Source organism: Polyodon spathula, chromosome 1 (genome assembly GCF_017654505.1).
Source record: "Polyodon spathula isolate WHYD16114869_AA chromosome 1, ASM1765450v1, whole genome shotgun sequence".
NCBI classification, from domain to species: domain Eukaryota; kingdom Metazoa; phylum Chordata; class Actinopteri; order Acipenseriformes; family Polyodontidae; genus Polyodon; species Polyodon spathula.
Genome location: NC_054534.1, coordinates 29,547,982 through 29,567,662, shown reverse-complemented (window position 1 = coordinate 29,567,662; position 19,681 = coordinate 29,547,982). Strand labels below are relative to the sequence as shown.

The following is a 19,681-nucleotide window of genomic DNA, read 5'->3' as shown; positions in this document are numbered from 1 at the left end:
ATAATGTTGGGGATCATCTATTGTTAGTATACCAGGCAGGCAGCTTGTTAGAGCTTGCACTTCAAGCGTTTACAGTCATCACGTCAGTGCTACCACGTAGGCCTTTATTCAAAACGTGCGTTTTTCTTTCATTTCAATATATGATAATTTAGAAACATAACACTACTACTGTGTTGAAAACACCACAGTAGCCTGTATATGTTCTGGCTCTCGCAGACTACTTTCGCATCCATACTCGATCAAATTGTTCAGACTTCGTACATCCAACGCAAATGTATCCAACACGTGACTACATTAAAAAATAAATAAATAAATAAATAACGCGCATTTGCAGCAAAGGGATGAAGCTGACGGAAACAGCTGACAGGAGTTACCAATGTGTTTAATTGGGGGAAGCAGAAAATATTCGCTACAAACAAGTGATTACAGCAATGACATTTTACATTAATATTGCCATAGTTTACTTTAATAAGATTGTTTACTGTAACGTAAAAAATATGCGCTGCTATTTTATGTTAGTTTCACTTCAAAGGTTTTCAGCATATGCACCCGGTAGCGATACCGTCAGTGGTAGTGCCCAAGGATGGCAGCAGCTGTAGGTGTAAATAAGCAAGGAGCTGCGGCGGGGATGGAGGGGTGCAGTCGCAACAGTCGGACCATTGCAGGCGGCACGGTCAAGGTTAGTGAGGGAACAACTAAAGGGGTTAAAGGAGCGGTCGGTACGCAACACAAGAAGGCATTATCTGCACCATTGTGCTTGCAGTGTCTATGCACTGTGACTGAACAAAACAAAAAAAACAAAACAAAACAAAAACAGGTAGGGCGGCTGCTGTCGTGGCTGAGTGGGATGCTGTGTCTGAATGTGTTTCGCTTTTGCCAGGATGATGCGGACAATCCCAGTGACACTGTGTTGCAGTTGCACGTTTCTGAAGCCCTGCATTCTTCATGAGACAGTTTAATGTAAAGAAGTAAAATTTAAAAAATAGATATAGATAGAGATAGATAGATATTGTAAGGTTATTCTTACTTAAGTGTACCGGTTCGTCAAGGTCCCATGACTGGCACTAGGCAACAACACACAGTGGCGGCTGTGTCTTATTGTACAGTATGTGTGTTGCAGTTTCAAGAGCAGGCTGGAAATTTCCACTGTGTCAACGGGCTTGTGTCATGCCACGCTTGTTCCGCGAGTACGCATTATAAAACAGCACCAGAAAATTAACATGTTTAATAAAATAACAGTATACTATAAAGCGAAGTGTATACTAATACTCTTTTTAAATTCAAAACATTTCTTAAATTAAGCACTGCCTCTGCCATTTTGTTGCACTTCAGTCGTAACTGAATTCATGGATACAGGCAATTTACGATGTTGTGCTATCAAGTTTATAAATTAGTACACATAGCTCAGAACTGGGATGTATCTGAATTAAACAAAAGCATAATCTGGATAAAACAAAAACCTCTTTTTAGTTTAGTTTTGCTTTTTGAGCTGTGTAAAAGTCATATTCTTCTATTATAGCAGCTCAAACTACTGTACCTTTAGGGAATGTAAACAAACTGGAATGTTATACGAGGTCCACACCGTGCGTATGAGGTTATTAAGGAATGTAACACACACACACACACAAAAATATTCTTATTTTAGATTTAGTGAAATACAACATTTTAATTATATTATATATTTTGGACAATACATGCTTAAACGTTTTGGATCTTAACCACACATACTTAATGTTCTACACACACACACACACAGTATTTTACCTTAAAGAAGCAGTCTTCTAAAGCAGCATGTTTGTTTTATTAACAATGGACTTCAGATATTGCCATAACCTGTTTTCAGTTCCTGTAAATTTGCAAATCACAATTATTTGTATATTTTACCTCACAAAATAAAATTGAAAACAATCATTCAGGCAGTAAGGGCACAATCAGGACCAGTGATGATGTGTGCCTTGACCTCAGCAGTATGAATGGTATACTGTATAAGGGGCAGGTGTGTCATGTACAGAAGGGCAACCTTGCAATTGGTCTTCTCTTATAATAATCTGAAGAGTAGTGTAGCTTATTAGTTTTTTTAATGTTCCCATTTCTTGATGCTTGTAATCATTCTGACTGGTTCTTCTGTAATTACAACTGTGTTTCATGCTTTAGAATTTTATTTTTTTATATAAGTCGTTTTAAGGTTCTGAGTTCATGAGCTGCTCTACTAGTTGTCTACCATTAGACTATTTAATGTAGGCTAGATATCCAGAGCGTCTTTGTATTAGTAGTAAGCACCAGCACCGTCTAGTGCATTGCTTGAAAAACTAAATAATAATTAAAAAATGGCAGTACAGTAGCAATGATTTCTGCAGACACTGGCCGTAACAGAAAACAATCAATTAACAGAAAATATGTATAGCCTAGACATTAAAAAACAAACAAAAAAAAAAAACCCCAACTATTTATCACTGTTAGATATTTCTTGTCTTCTACTAAGTAATTCAATTATTTCTTTTGGCATTGTATTTCTTGTGTTACAGGTACTGGAATGTGGAGTGTGTGAAGATGTGTTTTCTCTGCAAGGTGACAAAGTCCCTCGGCTGCTGCTGTGTGGTCACACTGTGTGCCACGACTGTCTCACCCGCCTTCCACTTCATGGCAGAGCTATCCGCTGCCCCTTTGACAGACAAGTCACTGAATTAGGTCAGTGTACTGTTTGTTTCTGTGTGTGTAACAGTAGGTTTAGGTTAAATGACTACTGTACTATAGTGTGCATGTCCTTCCAAAATAAATACAGATACTACTAAGAACCCTGAGAAAATATCAGCTGCAAAATTACATGACAGCCAGAATAGGGATGGAAATACTGCAAGACTCATTGCATAGCAGTTTGATCCATTCCTAGTTTTATTATGAGTTTAATACGACATGCCTGAGCTTGTTACATACACAATCTGGCTAGTCAAGCTCGTATTAAATCCTGGAATGGGTGAAACTTTTATGCAATAGGAGTCTTATTTCCATCCCTGCAGAGTGACATTTTTAATTTGTAAAACCCGGTCCAGGGGTCTGAATATTGGTACAGTACTTCAGACTATACTTCTTCCCCCAATTCCCTAAGTTGATACTGAATCTCTACCTGTTTTCACACAGTCAAGTACTGAAGATGGAACACTAAACTTAACCCAGAGTCTAAACAAGCCACCTCTGAACTCAAAGGGTCAATTGCAACAAACTAAAAGGAGTGTACTAACTGTGGATGATCCCATGGTTAGTACGGAGGACGGTACTAAACTAGTACGCATGTTAATACCAATTGCAATGAACTAAGCAGCTCAAGATAGTCCCCAGCTACGTATTAAAAATGTTCTCAATTGCAACGAACCCAAAGTAACTGCTGTTGCCCTCTAGATGATACTAAAACATGTTACTAAGTTAGTCTAGCAATTTCTGTAGGCTATCATACTAATGGAACAATTATCAAAAATCCCAAAATGTATAGCCAACTTTTATGAAACTGAACTATTCATAACCAAAAATTATATAAAATGATTTAAAAACTTCTAGGGAGGGGGGAGGAGAGAGATTTAGATCTTAACACTCGAAAATAAAAAAGAAAAAAAAAACTATATTATTAGCTGAAACCCATCACTCAGATTATGAGCACTTTTCAGTGTTTGTTTGGTATCATACTACAATAAAGAGCTTACTCCTGAGTGCCGTACTAAAGGTGGGGATCCTATCTTTTTTCGTTGCAATTGGTACTAAGTTAGTATGCAGCTGGGGGTGATCCTGAGATAGCGCTGCATTAGCTAGTCCACAACTTAGTATGCAGCTCTGTACTAAATCTACAAGTGCGTTGCAGGCTGTATGGCCCAGTGGTTAAAGAAAAGGGCTTGTAACCAGGAGGTCCCCAGTTCAAATCCCACTCACTGACACTGTGTGACCTTTAGCTAGTCACTCAACCTCCTTGTGCTCCGTCTTTCGGATGAGACACTGTTGTAAGTGACTCTGTAGCTGATGCGTAGTTCTAGACCCTAGTCTGTAAGTTGCTTTAGATAAAGGAGTTTGCTAAATTATAATAATAATAATTGACCCATTGTTTACATTGACTTTCTTGTTTTGTTTTTGGACCTCTGCAGTTTAGAGCTTGGTCTGCCAGAGCTTATTAGTGTAGAGAAATCATGTGAGGTGCTAATACTGTGAGAGTACAGACCCAGACAGGACTTAATAATCACCATGGGTTTTATTTTTTTTAGGCCAATTTTCTTGTTTCTGTTGGCTTTGATCGCTTCACTTCACTATAAGTGGCATATTAACCAATACCCTTTATTAAGTGGCAATCCTGTTAATCAGTACTTTGCAATGTGTAGCATTATGAAATTATTATTAACTTTTCATTATACTAACCCATGAACCAAATTCCATTAACATAGAGTTGCAGCCAATTTCAGTGTCCTCATTTACACCAGAGCTGTGTGACTGTTTGTATGGAAAAACAAGTCCACTTTTCCCACATATTGTACCTAAAAGAATATGTGAAATCAGTTTTTTTTTTTTTTTTTTTTTTTTAATGAAGCTTTTTGTCTGGCTCAGTCATGGTACACCATTTGGGTAGTGTATGTCTGTTTGGTAAAAGAAATTGAATAAAAAAAAGTCAGACTGGTAGAATCAAGGAGTCTTGATTTCTCAACAGATGTATGCATAGATATGTTCAGTGTATATTTGTATTCTGTAATATTAATACATTGGAAGAATACCTGTTTAAAATATCTACCTTTATATGTGTGGGGTTTTTAGAAGTCCCACTGAGTGTATTTTATCACAGATCTCAGCCTGAATGAATTGTGCTGATCCTCTTCTCCAGCTGTGACAGGGCCTGTTTTCTACATAATTGTGAAATTCACTGCAATGTCCTTGTCAGGGGACTCCGGAGTTTGGGGACTGAAGAAGAACTTTGCACTCCTGGAGCTTCTAGAGAGACTGCAGAATGGAGCCTCTAACCAGTCCGGCACGGCTGAGGACACTTTAGGAGGTTCTGGAGAGGTAACAATAAAAAAACATGGTTAGGGAGGTGCATTTTACTTAACAATGAGGTACCCTTTGAGTTTGCCAGCATTGTAGACTGCTGTAGGTTTGGTTAACCTTTGAAACCAACGATTATATTTCTGTTTGTGTATATTGTTTTTATTATGTGCAAATTTTTAGAGGTAATTTCCAAATGTTTAATGAGCTATTTAAAATAAAATAATTATGTGATGTTTTGTGTTGCCTAATCTCTCTCTCTCATATATGTTTTTTCTCCTTGCTAAGCGTATTATCCGCTGTGATGAAGATGAGAACCACATTGCATCCATGTACTGCACTGTTTGTGCCACACACCTGTGCAGAGACTGCTCTCAGCTCACACACTCCACTCGGACCTTAGCAAAGCATAGACGGGTTCCTCTGGCTGACAAGCCCCATGAAAAAACACTTTGTCTCCAACATCAGGTTCATGCCATTGAGTTTGTGTGCCTGGAAGAACCTTGTCATGCCTGTTCCCTCATGTGCTGTGTGTGCAAAGAGTATGGGAAACATCAGGGGCACAAGGTACAATTCAAAACTTTTGCAATTAACTAGAATATACAGCACTTATAAAATATGTGTACTGACCATGCTGTTGTTTCTCGCAGCATGCTGTGTTGGAAGCTGAAGCGAATCAGATCCGGGCTTCAATTCTGGACATGGCACACTGCATTCGAACATTCACTGACGAGATCTCTGAATATTCCAGGAAACTTGTTGGCATAGTGCACCAGATTGAGGGAGGGGAGCACATTGTGGAAGACAGCATTGGAATGGCTCACACAGAGCATGTAAGGCTAATTCTAATATAATTATGGGTTGATTTGACCAACTAACTGTATTCCCCTCCGGGATAAACCACAGCTGGATTATTTCAGGACATTGTACTTTACCAGGGGGTGGTGGTGTATGTTTCTATTGTACTTGTTTCATGTGATTGTTTACTGCCTTGCATAATTCTCTTTGTGTCTTTTCACACCCGTTTCAGGTTCCAGGCACAGCTGAGAATGCCCGCTGTTGTGTAAGAGCGTATTTTGCTGATTTACACGAGACGCTGTGCCGTCAGGAGGAGATGGCGCTCAGTGTTGTTGACGTACACGTGAGAGAGAAGCTCATCTGGCTCCGGCAGCAGCAGGAAGACATGACCATTCTGTTATCGCAGGTCTCCACTGCCTGCCTGCATTGTGAAAAAACACTGCAACAGGTAGGCAGACAAATACAGCACATACTGCAGGCATTTCATCATTCTTTGAAATCCGTGTTTTGTTATTAAGATTAGATGTTTGTCTCTTGTGTAAAGCTGTTGTGGCAGCTTGTGATGGGTCATTTTTTTCCTGCGTTAGCATTAACAAGAGATGCTTCAAGCCTGATTGGTAGCATCTAAAAAATGTGATGCCTGTAAGTACATCTGGGTCATTCTGTGTCAATTGAACCAAAATTCTGTGAAAATGTCACCATACGTCTCAGATTTCAAAGCTCGGTTAGTAAAAGCGATTTCATGGAAAAATCTGAATTCTGAGCAGTCAACTAGAAGAGAATATGCCCTGAAAATTCAATTCTGACTATAAACATTTTTTTTTTTTAAATAAATCTTTTTATCTCAGGAATAGAAAAAGATCCCAAAATGAAATTTTGTCTGGAGTTAGGTCAATGTTATGTCTCTGTTTTGTGCTATTGAGTGTAAGGGTCTGGGGAATATGTCTGTCTATCTCTTTGTACCTACGCGCTCCATATTTGGATGTGCATGATATACTTTTTCATGACACCGATGACTTTAATTTTGTATTTGATATTCTCTTTACTTCAGGATGATTGCCGTGTTGTGTTATCCAAACAGGAGATAACAAGACTACTAGAAACTCTGCAAAAGCAGCAGCAGCAGTTCACAGAGCTTGCAGATCACATCCAGCTAGATGCCAGCATTCCTGTCACTTTCACAAAGGTACATTGGGCAGCTTTAATGCATATTATCTACCTGTCTGTTCTGTTAGCAGAATCTGCTACATGGTATGCTTTATATGAGGTGAGTGGTAATCAAAGTCACCTCAATTATTCTGTGTGTTCCCTCAGGATAACCGGGTTCACATTGGCCCAAAGATGGAGATTCGGGTTGTAACCTTGGGGCTGGACGGGGCGGGAAAAACCACCATTCTGTTTAAATTAAAACAAGACGAGTTCATGCAACCAATTCCTACGATAGGTAAAACAATCCATTAATAGTTATTTTATTCCGATATTGTTTTCCTGATGTTTCCCACTAATCCACCACATCATATGATAACCAGGATAGTTTATCCCAAACCTCCCCTTAAACAAGGAGATTTGCATTGTAATTGCTGCCTGTTGCTAATAAAACAAAAAGAACAGGTCATTAACACAGAGGGAATGTATGCACTTGTTTGTGATTTCTAATGCTGTTTAAATATTTCTTCAGGTTTTAATGTGGAGACAGTAGAGTACAAAAACCTGAAGTTTACCATTTGGGATGTTGGAGGTAAACACAAGCTGAGGCCTCTCTGGAAGCATTATTACCTGAATACACAAGGTAATAATCTGTGTGCCTGCATTGAGTTATCACAAGACTGTGTTCAGTGAATGGTTGTTCAATTGTAAAGGTTTCTTGTTTCCATGCTGGGAAAGGGAACCTCTTGTGAGCATTTAGAGCAGCAAGCCACTTACAAAATGATCCACGATTCTATAAATCCGTCTGTAAAAAGATATCTACTGCTACCGGCTTCAGTCACTATAGTTTACAGCTCTGTAATGACATTCTTTAAACTGATTCATTGTATTACCTACTCCGCAAACCAAAATTTACACAGGAAACCCAGGAGTATTACTGGGAGATTCCACATATAACATTGAGAGAGACATTTTGTTAAGTGTTCATGAATGTCTAACGATTATGTGTTTTAAAGTCATAGAGGATTCTCAAAAAGACAGGTGATTTGAGTTCTTTGTGGCCTGAAGAGTCTGACTGATGTCTTCTGCATTGTGACATTTGTAAACCTTTCAGAAAACAAAGTAGCTCTGCAGAAATGTGACATCAGGTGCCCAGATTATCTTGCACATGCAAGTGGGGTCTCATGTTGTGTGCTGTTTTTATTCTGTTCACAGCGGTAGTGTTTGTGATTGACAGCAGCCACAGGGACAGATTGATGGAGTCACACAGCGAGCTGGCAAAGCTGCTAACAGAAAAGGAGCTCAGAGATGCACTTCTGCTGATCTTTGCTAACAAACAGGTAAAAGATAGTGCTTTATTTATTTATTTTTCAACATAACCCAAGCCGGTAAATATAATAGAGAAATTAAATGTATATTTTATTTAAATGTTATTTATTTTTGTGCAATATAGTATATTAAACCTGCTTTGTTTTATTTACAAAGTGTAAGGTGTGTTTAGTTTTACATTTTAATTGTCTATTTATTGTCATGTGTTATACACTCAGGATGTTACTGCTGCTGTGGGAAAAACATATCTACAGTACAAAGAGGTGTGAAGTGTCCCTGTGAAAATGCTGTTCTCAATGACAGTAGCCATTCCTAGAGTTGTAGGCATCCACTATTGCAGCAGTCGCCCTCAAATATTGCTTCACTCGCCAGTTAACCATTTCAGATTGCAACTTCACATTTTTCAGTTATGAAAACTCAAATTTTGTAATTCCCTTTAGTTCCGTTACAATTGTTTATACGGTAAAAAAAAAAAAAAAAACTACTGTTTCACTGTGAAATGATAGGTCTTTTTCACACTTCATGTTCACAGGTCATTTGACCAGAGACACATTTCCCTGTTATATTGTGACCTGTGGCATACTTGTACTATTATGTAAAATAGCTGCAATTGTCTTTTTGTATTATTTTTTTTTGTATTCCTTTTTTTTAACCCAGGATGTGGCTGGTGCTCTCTCCGTGGAAGAAGTTACTGAGTTGCTGAGCTTGCACAAGCTGTGCTGTGGCCGCAGCTGGCATATTCAAGGCTGTGATGCTCGGAGTGGGATGGGCCTGCATGAAGGGCTGGACTGGCTGTCAAGACAACTGGTGGCAGCAGGGGTGCTGGATGTAGCTTAGACTCATACAAGAAAAGTAAAAAAAAGACTTTACAGCCATCCTTCAGTTCTGTTTATTTTAGTTTCCTTGTGCTGTGATTTAATGTTTTGTTGTACATAGCAGCTAACTGTGATTTTCCCTGCATTCTTCTAGGTGACCAGTGGTTTGTAAAAATATTTACTTGCCACACGATTCACAAAAAAATGTGATTGAGATTTTTTTTTTTTTTTTACCGGGGAAAGGGTCTGTTTTACCACGTGGTTGGTTTGCATGAATTTACACTCCCTTTAACATTGTTTCTACTGAATGATGTACAGTCCAAATGATGCTCCAACAAATAGCTGGTAAAGGCAGCTCAAGGTACTTAATATTTTGCAGCTAGACATTTGATATTTTTAAGGGATGTTTTTTCCACAGCTGTTTGAGTAAAAGGGTTGGATATAGAATGTTGGCAAACACTTTGAAGAAGCATCCCATAATAGATAAAGATTAGAACTATAACAAACTCAGAAGCTACTGTAGCATTCATGAAACCTGCCTTTTTTTTGTTTTTAAATAATGATTTTTGTCTTGAGGGTAAGAAAATGTAGAAATACAAATGACTAGTATGATGCTGTGGATCTTGGGGTTCATAGACTGAACAGTTCAATTGCTGATGGATGGTCAATAACGTGTATAGGTCTGTGTAACGTTATGGCTGTATTTACAGCTTTGTTTTAGGATATACTGCTAAGTTTGGGCACCTGCTTTGAATGGGAATAGTGCACTTTGTAGTTTGATAGCTATTGTTTGTACTCAACAGGGTTTACAAGATACTGTCATGTACTGGATTTATTTATGAAATAATTGGTTTTACCTTGCAAACAGCATTTACAGTACCAACCATTATCACCAAAAATATATAAATGTAAGAATTAAAACTGCAGTCCTCATCCAGCCTCATTACATTGTATGGTTTAATTGTTGCCATTAAAAGCATTCTACTTTATCTTTGATGCTAACATTTATTGTTGTGATGTAGGGGAATGCATTTAAAAATACATAGCATTATTCTGTAACTGTGTAAGAGCACAGTACACATTTGACCTAGTGTTTGTAAGTTAGTAAACACCTGTTACTGCTTTTCTATCACCACACACAAGTAATGTGACTCAGGACGTTATGCTATTTACTAACTGGGATTTTTTTTGCAAGTATGTGGAGAGCTTTAGCACATTAACCATTCATGTTTCCTAACTATTAAATATGAACTAGACTTAATGTAGTGTAAAATGTGATGTAGTCAGAACCCCTCCCCCATCCCAAAATAAATAGCATATGTTTAACACAAGATGTTCTTATTTATTTCCCTAAATAAAGAGTATTTAACAGTGTGTGTGTTTTTAAATACTAATGATTAGGGTCATTGCATTTATACTACACAAATGTCCAAAATCCTTAATTTGTTTTTTGTTTTATATCCAGCCCTACACAAAGTGAATCACAAATGAGCTTTGCTCCTAGGTTTTCTCTATCCTAAAATACTCCAGCTGCAACACCAAAGTATACATTGTGCATTTAGATCTATCGAATAGAGAGGTTTGGAACCTGTGCACCCCATTATTTAATTCACTGCTCAGTGTTCCCATCATGCATCTAACATGTATAAAGAAAAGTCTGTCTTGGTAATTGTTAGGACAAACTATATATACACTTACAAAAAAAAAAAAAAAAAAAACATTTTATTAAAGTTTTCTCTGAAATCATCAGAATGCATCGAACAGCCATTGATCTTTCTTCTGGCTACTTCTTTTTACTTGACAGTGATGTTTATGATGCTGATGTCTTCATAGGGCTTGTCCGTCTTGGGATTGATTTTTACGTTTGAGATTCTCTGAACGACTTCCATTCCTTTGGTAATTCTTCCAAAAACTGTGTGTTTGTTGTCAAGCCAAGGCTGTGAAAAATTAAATAAAATAATTTTATTTTAATTTTAGGTTTTCCCACTTCTTAAACTGCAGCACACATTTGCATTGACCAAGCACAGACATACCAATAAAGGTGCCTGTACTTGCAGCAGACCTACATCTGCCAGCAAACCAACTAGAATCAATTTATCTTAATGATAGCAAGGTATGTATATGGCTGTGTATATCAGGTTATTTTATGTAATTTAAGGATAAAACTATGCTTGCATGGGGGAGAAAAACATTTTCTGTATGTTGCCCATGTGATGAGATGATGTAGGTCACAGCTTATACAAACAGCAGAACAACATCTTATCCAACTACGTTTCGTTCGCAATACTTACTGTTGGCACAACGGTAATAAAGAACTGTGAGCCATTGGTACCAGGTCCACCATTGGCCATGCTCAGAGTGTACGGTCGGTCATGTCTTAACGTTGCGTGGAATTCGTCTTCAAACTCTCCTCCCCAGATGCTTTCTCCACCCATTCCAGTTCCTGTGGGATCTCCAGTTTGTATCATAAAGCCCTGGAGAGAAAAAGAGACCGCATTAAACAGGCTCCGCTAGCCACGGATCAAAGTTCTGAACCAGCTGCAGACAGACCTCCAAGATTAACCAACAGATGACAATGAAAATGATACATTACATCAAATTTAAGACACACAATGAAACAGATGGCACCCGACGTCTCTAATTGTGTAACTTATGGTAGAATCCAACTGCTTCAAGATACCTTAAAGATATTGCTCGATTACAATATTATATTAAAAATAAATTTAAAAGAAGGATATATACCTTTATTACTCGATGAAATATATGTCCATTGTAGTACCCGTTTCTGCTGTGAACACAGAAGTTCTCCACTGTCTTCGGACACCTTGGAGAAAAGTTACACAAACAAATTATTTATTAAGCAGAAAACACTACTGGTACTTTCTATTAAATAAAGTCTGAGGTTTCGAGCACAGTTATCTTTCCTACACCTGTATACTGTTCCGCAGGGTTGGAAGAGTTAAATAAAAAAAAAAAAAAAGAAACAAGTACACAAATACATACTCTACGGGGAAGAGCTTGATGTGAACATCTCCCATAGTGGTGTGTATAATGGCACTGTCCGAAACACGTTTAGGACCCTCTGCTTGCGTGGCTGCCATGACTTCCTCTTTGGATGGTTTCTCATTGAAGATGTCTCTGTCAGACTCTGCACTCTTTGTGTCTTCTGGCTCCCTTTTGGTGAACTGTGGATTTACAATGAAGGGGAGTTTGTTCACAGCAGCAGTGCATTTTCTTTAGAAAGACCCACACATTCAGGCGAGTCCTCCGAGTTGTTTTTAAGACCATCTTATCAGATCAACACCCACATAGAATTTGTCTACACCATACAGACTTAAGCCTGAAGAACCTACCATATAAAACCTGTTCTTTTTAAACGCTGTGCAGAAGATGGTTGGGTCTGGCTCGGCTCTCTGCAGGGCAGGATTGTCCGATGCCTTCATCTCTATAGTGGGAGCAGCGTGGTGTACTTTAGCAATGCCCTGGAACAAACCCAGCTGGACCACCCGGATGTTCTCCTGTTTGCCCAGGATCCGCACACACCTACAGAGAAGAAAACCACAGCAGAGTGTGTCAAATGCTTTGCCTAAGGTCTCTCAAAAATCAATGCAAAACAATGTTCTATTCCATTTCAAGAGTTTAGCAGAACAGACTGTATTACTCATCAAGTTTGAAAGAATTAATTCAGAACAGAGTTAGACGAATAACCTGAATGCCTAAGATCACCCACTTTCTATTTTTATATATTTAGACAGGTAATCCTTATATACACTGCCGGCGATTTAACAAAGGAAATTGTATTGTATGTTATGAAGCAATACTATGGAACCATGTTGAACCATGTGACAAGGCAAAGCTTCTTAAATGTTAACGCACACTTGTATAACAGTAGTGCCTTTTATACTGTTACTGACAAAACACTGCAAATTGACAAATGTACACTGTGCACACATCACATTATACAAACACTGGCAAACACCTTCAACATTGATTTTATATGCCTGATACACCAAAACATGCCCAACCACCATTGGCCAATTCAAATTCTCTACAGATAGACCAAACACTACCAACCTGTTTGTTTCCACATTGATAACTTTAATGCCCAGCATTGTCCCGTAAAGAACAAAGTGTCCAGTTTCATCAAAGATGATGTTGGTCAGTCTGATGCCGTCCACCTTCTCCAGTTCCCGTTCCACTGCCATGCGGCGACCAAACTCCATGTCAGGCAGCTGCTGCCTCATCTGCTGCAGCTCTGTGAACATCTGCAAGTGGAAGCATGAACTCAATACCCCAGGAGTGAGCTTCAAACCCACAACCACTGTACTAACAGGGCTGCTTTCCATACCCCATGGGCCACTTTGTTTTACAGAAGTCATTAGAATCAGACTAATGGCAAGCCCACGGTGATGAGTCAATCCTACTGTAATACACATGAGTTTAATCATCTCAAAGTCAGTAGTTGGATATTAATGACTTTTACAAATGTAGCAAACGTCACATTTTCATGAATGGCCCAAATGCACTCTGCAGTGTTAATTCATGTTGCAGAATTCATTACCACACATAATGTTACATAAGCAATAAAACCAGGACAATAAAACCAAAATCTAGTTTGACAACGAGATTCAAGACAGCAGTATATGATTATATTTGAATGCAGCATTACTGGTTCATGTTATTATAGAAAGTTTTTTTTTCTAGTTAATGTTTCAGTTTGATTAAGCAATAAATGTCAGTCTGCCAAAACTTTACTCTCTACAATTATAAGCATTTGCAACACATTCCCTCTTTTCCCAACAAGAAAAACACAAGGCTTGGAAGACAGGTAAGAAAGACATTTAAAAACAAAGAGTTAGCAATGCCACTTTCATTACCTAACTAAGTGCGCTATGGTCCAGATTTACTAACCATTTGCCAGTTTCACCAATTCTAATTCTTTTTTTAAATTTTTTTTTATTTAATAAAAAACGTTTCAGAACTAAAATAATAAACGGCATGTTAACTGTAGAGATTCTACTAGTTTAACATTTTAAAACGTTTTTTTTTTTATTTTAAAAAATAAATAAATAAATAAATAGATAAAAAGTGTGCAAACTGAAGCAGAAGTTGAGATAATCTGGTGTTATGTATTCAAGTAATTACATCTGTTAACCGTTCCAAAAGTCTTTCTAACTGCTATGATATCAGGGGCATGACAGTGAGGGAGTTGTGCTAGTACAGAAATAAATACAACACCGAGACGTCATTTGATTAACGACAACATGGCTCTATCTTGTGGAGACAGCCTAAATTAAAATAGCCTTTCCTAACTGGGGAAAGCCACATTCAAAGACTCAATATCTGTCACTCTGTTTGCCCAATAGGCACACTCCTTGCAGGGCTTCACAAAGGACACATTCAAAACAAAACACTTAACGGCTCTCAAACAGAAGTACTGACTTACCGTCAAGCACTCATCAAACACTCTCATGAGCTTCCCAGACAAGAAGCGGAAAATTCGAACTTTCCGGTCCGCTGCGATTGTGGCCATTTTCTTCCCGTCGTAAGAGAAGGCCAGGCTGGTTGGATAGGTTTTACATTTGGAAAATTCATACAAATCTGTGTCAGTCTTGTACTCCCAGTCCACATTTCTAGGAAATTTAAACTCATTTGGTAGGCCAGTCCAGTACTCTAACATGCCAGCCTTGTCAGCAGATACTACGACTCTATAGGCTGGATTCAGACGTATCTGAGACAGAGGGGAAGAGTGCATTTTTTCAAAGACATGAATTATCTGGTTGTCTCCTCTTCCATCGTAGACAAAAATCTTTCCTGTGCTTTTCTCCGAACAGGCTACAGTAGATATAGCATCGCCAGGATTGTAGATCCACTCGCACTGGCCAGGATGAAATCTTAACAGATGAACAAAATAAACTGTGGTTAGCATTATGCTTAATAGAATCAACACGCTAAAGTTATTGCTGTTCTTGTACATTATTTGTATATTGTTGTTTGATAATCTGTTTTTGAAATTAATGTTTTTCTTGTGTGCATGTTTTTTGTTTTTTTGAATAATGGCATCTGTAATTTTATAATACAGTCTTTATCATTGATTTAAGCAGATGTTCACAGAATCACTGAATACAGCAAGGTATCAACTGCACAGACATTATCCCCAAACGTGTGTCTGTATCCATGTGAAATGCAGAATATAGTTGTGTTTTAGGGCTTTGCATACTTAAACATGTTTAAGTTAATCATGTTTAAATTGTTATGCATTAATTTAATACAATAAAGCCTGTTAATCACAAAACAATGCTATCCTTTGGTTGCCGTTGTTTACACAATTACTGAGTACCAATCAAGAACAATCTGACAGTGCGATTTAATAATGAACCTGTTGTGATCAAACTATAAATAAAATGTCGCCTGGGATAAAGGCACCTGCCAAATAAATAATAAAATAAATAATAAAACCACTCATTGTACCTGCAATTTATCTTACCTGTATTTTATCCTTTTGATATAAAATTAACTAGGATTTATTATTATCGTTATTTGTATTATTTTACAATGGAAATTAAATAAATGCCACTTTGTTCTCCTGCTTTGTACTGTATTGTATTAATTTATGTTTTAGAAAGAATCCAGAGTTTTCATGAACAAGCAATACGAAGGCTAACACTTCAGGTGCACGCATTGACTTTCTTAAGAAACGCGCCTCTCGTTTAGGTCAACTTACCCAAGCTTAAGCATGTTGATCATGTCAAAGTTAACAACATCAAAAACTTTCATTGCCTGGTCATCTCCAACTGAACAGAACAATGCCCCCTCTGCACTTACGCCAATGCACTCAATCACACCTGTTTAAACAAATGTAAATTACAATTAAAGTTTTCATACAGGTATGGAAATAAGACTCCTACTGCATAGCAGTTTCACCTATTCCAGGTTTTACTACTAGCTTGGTCAGCCCCAGTATACAGGTAACAAGCTATGGTGTGTCTTTTTAAACTCATAATAAAACCAGGAATGGATCAAAATGTTATGCAATGGGGGTCTTTTTTTCCATCCCTGTCAGATCTGCTTTTGCTTTTATTTATATATATCTAATGGTATATATATATATATATATATATATATATATATATATATATATATACACACACACACACACACACACACACACACACACACACACACACACATACATACATACATACATATACACACACACGCACACACACGCAGTACCAGTCAAAAGTTTGAGTATACCTGCTTGAAACCAGGTTTTTCACAATTATCTATGCTTTTAACTGTATAAACTTGTCTATAAAAACTTAGTATGTCATTATATGATACATGTACTTAGATAAGCTTAAAATCATAAGTGAATTGCATTCAAAAATTAAATTTTTAAATGAAAATGTAAATCTTGCCAATTTCAATGAAATGGTCACCCAAAGCAAGGGGATTTCAGTCTGAGGCCCAAGTCAGTTAAAAGTCTGAAATGTGTATAACACAGTGTTTGAACATTGGCCTAAGTATAAGTGTTTTTGTTAGATGTTCTCTGAGTTAAGAAATGAAGGTCAATCTTTAAGACAAATCCTAAGAACTTTGCAAGTGTCTGTAACTGCTGTGGCCAAAACCATCAAACGATTTGAAGAAACTGGCACTTATGAGGACCGAACAAGGTCAGGCAGGCTAAGGGTGACCTCAGAATCAGAGAAGTTCATTCGAGTCACAAGTCTGCGAAACAGACTATTAACTTCCTCTGAAATAAAAGCTCAGCTAAATGCTACCAGAAGTACAGATGTTTCAACATCAACTCTTCAGAGGAGATTGCGTGAAGCTGGCCTAACTGGAAGAACTGCTGCAAAGAAACCACTGTTAAGAGTGCAGAATAAGAGGAAGAGACTTGCCCGGGCCAAGAAACACGTTTGAGGAGTGGAAGTCGATTTTATGGACCGATGAGTCCAAATTTAAAATATTTGGGTCCAACTGCCGAGTATTTGTAAGACGCAGAGAGGGTGAGCGCATGAGTTCTGCATGTGTGGTTCCCACTGTCAAGCATGGAGGAGGTAGTGTCATGGTCTAGGGTTGCTTTGCTGGTGACAGAGTTGGTGAGCTTTACCAAGTCCATGGCAAGCTCAACCAGCATGACTATCATAGCATACTTCAGAGGCATGCCATTCCATCAGGATTACAGCAGTTGGGCAGTCCTTAATTCTTCAGCGAGATAATGACCCAAAACACACCTGAAAATTGTGCAAGAACTATCTGGCGAAGAAGGAAAGTGAAGGACAACTCAATCTAATGACCTGGCCTGCCCAGTCTCCAGACCTCAATTCCATAGAACTTGTATGGGACGAACTGGACAGAAGAGTCAAAGCAATGCTACCCACAAGTGCCCTACATCTCTGGGAATTGCTGCAGAAGAGCTGGGAAGACATGTCGGGTGATTTCCTGCTGAAACGTGTTAACCGAATGCCTCGTGTTTGTGAGGCTGTTATTAAGGCAAACGGTGACTATTTTGAGGAATACAAGATTTAGAGACAATTTTCAATTTTCTTTAACATTGCTATGATACTCATGTTTTGTATATTGTAACATGTGTTTTCATTTTCAAGCATTTACAGAAACCTATACGACATAAAACATTGTACTCAAACTTGACTGGCACTGTACATACCACTGTGAACCTATTCCAACAACTAAGAAGACAAAACAGGCTAAATAAATAAAAAAAAAAACTCCACAAACCTAAATGGCTTCGAAAATGTTTAACAAACTCTATTCCTGCATCTTCTTTCTTCTTCCAGAACTTCACGTGCCCATCATGGCTTGCAGTTATAATAAAATCTGTCCTGCAAGTATAATTTAAACTATTAAAAACAGACAACACCATTTTCAAAACCACCAAAGCACCACCAACCCAGTATGAGTTGTGTCCAGTACATTTCTTTATATCAGGTTTGTTTATGGAAACGGTTTTTTTTTTTTTTTTTTTTTTTGTTTACAGAATACAGAAAAACGTCTTACTTCGTGCATGCTATGTGTGTGATGACGTCTCTATGCATGTAACTCCGTTCGTACATTGCAGCACTGGGGAGGTTGTTCAGGTACACGCGCTCAAATTCAAGCACTGCCAAAAAAAGAAGAGATAGTTAATGAGAATATACTTTAAAAGAGATATATTTTACTTTCTTAAAATAACAAGTTGCCTCTAAAAACCAGTGACAGTGCTAGCGTTTCCTATTTTTTATTTAATTGATATATGTATGTATGCATTTATGTATTTAATTAATTAATTAGTACGACCACAGAATAAATACGTTTCCTGAGAAAATTTGCTTCTGCACACAGGGGTAGAGAATGGTGGTCTGTAACTTCGGACGTGTGGATAACCAGCTCACCTTTCGGTCTAAAGTTAATAACATGCAGAGAGTGACGGTGTCGTACAATACTTCAACACAACTTTATACAGTTGTTTCATATTAAACTTTGTATTGATCTGTAAATACCTGACCCAGTGACCAAGGCACTGTTCAGTGCATGTAGCTGACACTACAGATAGTGCATATACTGTGCAACGAATGAAATAGTTTACAATAAAAAACATGCACTACCACATAATTTAATTGTTGGTTTATTAAAGTATGTCCTATGACTGATCTCTCGCATCCTATGGTTTACTGTTGCTGTTCTATTGTAGAACTCCAAATTATTTACGTGACGTGTTGAGTACAATTCTATATATATATATATATATATATATATATATATATATATATATATATATATATATATATATATATATATATATATTATATATATAATATATATATATATATATATATATATATATTATTTTAAAAGAAGTTTTATATATATATATATATATATATTTTACGACTTCCAAAAGAAGCTTGCCTTTTCTTTTCTTTGACTGCGTAGCCTCGGCAGGCATCGGTCCAACCCATTCATCTTCCGCTGTTTCTCCTCCATTTTCATCCTGGACCTCTAATTTTCTTTTTTGTTCCAATGTACAAGACGCCATGATTTTACTTTCAGAATGAAGACTACGCCCCATAACCTTCAACCTCAAAACTAAGACCAATCAATGCCGCCAGTTTAATAGACGGAAATTCCAGCCAATAATACTTTCAGAAGTTACTCTGTTTCTTGACCGGAGCGGATTGGACGAGAAGGAAACAGGTTTCCTGAGGAAGTGTGTTTAAATTCTGCTGATTCGGGGGACTGCGGTGAGGCTGGGAACCCCGCTGGTTGTGTTGAAATACTAGTACAATATGTTATGATTTAGTCGAGTTTGTTTGCTGGATACACACCGTTTCCGTTTAAAAATGTAAATATCCTAAGTAATTCAGAAATTATATATTATTTGTTGTAATAATAATGCGAAATATTTAAACATTAAATATAACGAAAGCTTTGTATTGCCCCTTCCCTTCTTGAGTGGTCTAATGCACATTTTAAATTTCTTTCAGTTCAGACGGTTTCATGAATATTAAGCTGTATTAATTAAACAGTCTGTTAAAAAAAAAGGACAATATGTATACAAAATAAGGAATTATTACAAG

The 19,681-nt window shown here is 37.6% G+C and overlaps 2 protein-coding genes across 3 annotated transcripts; one reads left to right on the top strand and one right to left on the bottom strand.

Moving 5' to 3' along the window:
* The first annotated feature begins 390 nt into the window (after positions 1–390).
* Positions 391–10,472, top strand: LOC121316938 (E3 ubiquitin-protein ligase TRIM23). 2 transcript variants are annotated; one of them, XM_041252332.1, is made up of 11 exons: positions 391–679; positions 2,526–2,688; positions 4,853–5,031; positions 5,299–5,577; positions 5,661–5,843; positions 6,041–6,256; positions 6,860–6,994; positions 7,123–7,252; positions 7,487–7,597; positions 8,170–8,294; positions 8,941–10,472. In XM_041252332.1, exons 1-11 carry the CDS (start codon positions 584–586, stop codon positions 9,118–9,120), a joined length of 1,797 nt encoding a protein of 598 aa, XP_041108266.1. In that variant the 5' UTR covers positions 391–583; the 3' UTR covers positions 9,121–10,472. The 2 variants fall into 2 exon arrangements, with proteins under 2 accessions (XP_041108266.1, XP_041108275.1); XM_041252341.1 differs by having other exon boundaries at positions 392–679; positions 4,910–5,031.
* ppwd1 (peptidylprolyl isomerase domain and WD repeat containing 1) lies at positions 10,465–19,162 on the bottom strand. Its single transcript, XM_041252319.1, has 11 exons — positions 19,014–19,162; positions 18,123–18,225; positions 17,844–17,947; positions 15,823–15,943; positions 14,545–14,992; positions 13,173–13,363; positions 12,452–12,641; positions 12,102–12,283; positions 11,841–11,922; positions 11,390–11,572; positions 10,465–11,035 (listed from the first exon to the last, which is right to left on the bottom strand). Exons 1-11 carry the CDS (start codon positions 19,138–19,140, stop codon positions 10,892–10,894), a joined length of 1,875 nt encoding a protein of 624 aa, XP_041108253.1. The 5' UTR covers positions 19,141–19,162; the 3' UTR covers positions 10,465–10,891.
* Between the last annotated feature and the right edge of the window lie 519 nt (positions 19,163–19,681).

Excerpts from the sequence above, each read along its gene's own strand:
- LOC121316938 (XM_041252332.1), top strand. The coding sequence starts at position 584 with ATGGCAGCAGCTGTAGGTGTAAATAAGCAAGGAGCTGCGGCGGGGATG. Across the intron at positions 680-2,525 it reads TTGCAGGCGGCACGGTCAAG|GTACTGGAATGTGGAGTGTG; the intron begins GTTAGTGAGGGA and ends CTTGTGTTACAG. Across the intron at positions 6,995-7,122 it reads TTCCTGTCACTTTCACAAAG|GATAACCGGGTTCACATTGG; the intron begins GTACATTGGGCA and ends GTGTTCCCTCAG.
- ppwd1 (XM_041252319.1), bottom strand. The coding sequence starts at position 19,140 with ATGGCGTCTTGTACATTGGAACAAAAAAGAAAATTAGAGGTCCAGGAT. Across the intron at positions 12,642-13,172 it reads ATCAATGTGGAAACAAACAG|GTGTGTGCGGATCCTGGGCA; the intron begins GTTGGTAGTGTT and ends TCTTCTCTGTAG. Across the intron at positions 11,036-11,389 it reads TTATTACCGTTGTGCCAACA|CCTTGGCTTGACAACAAACA; the intron begins GTAAGTATTGCG and ends AATTTTTCACAG.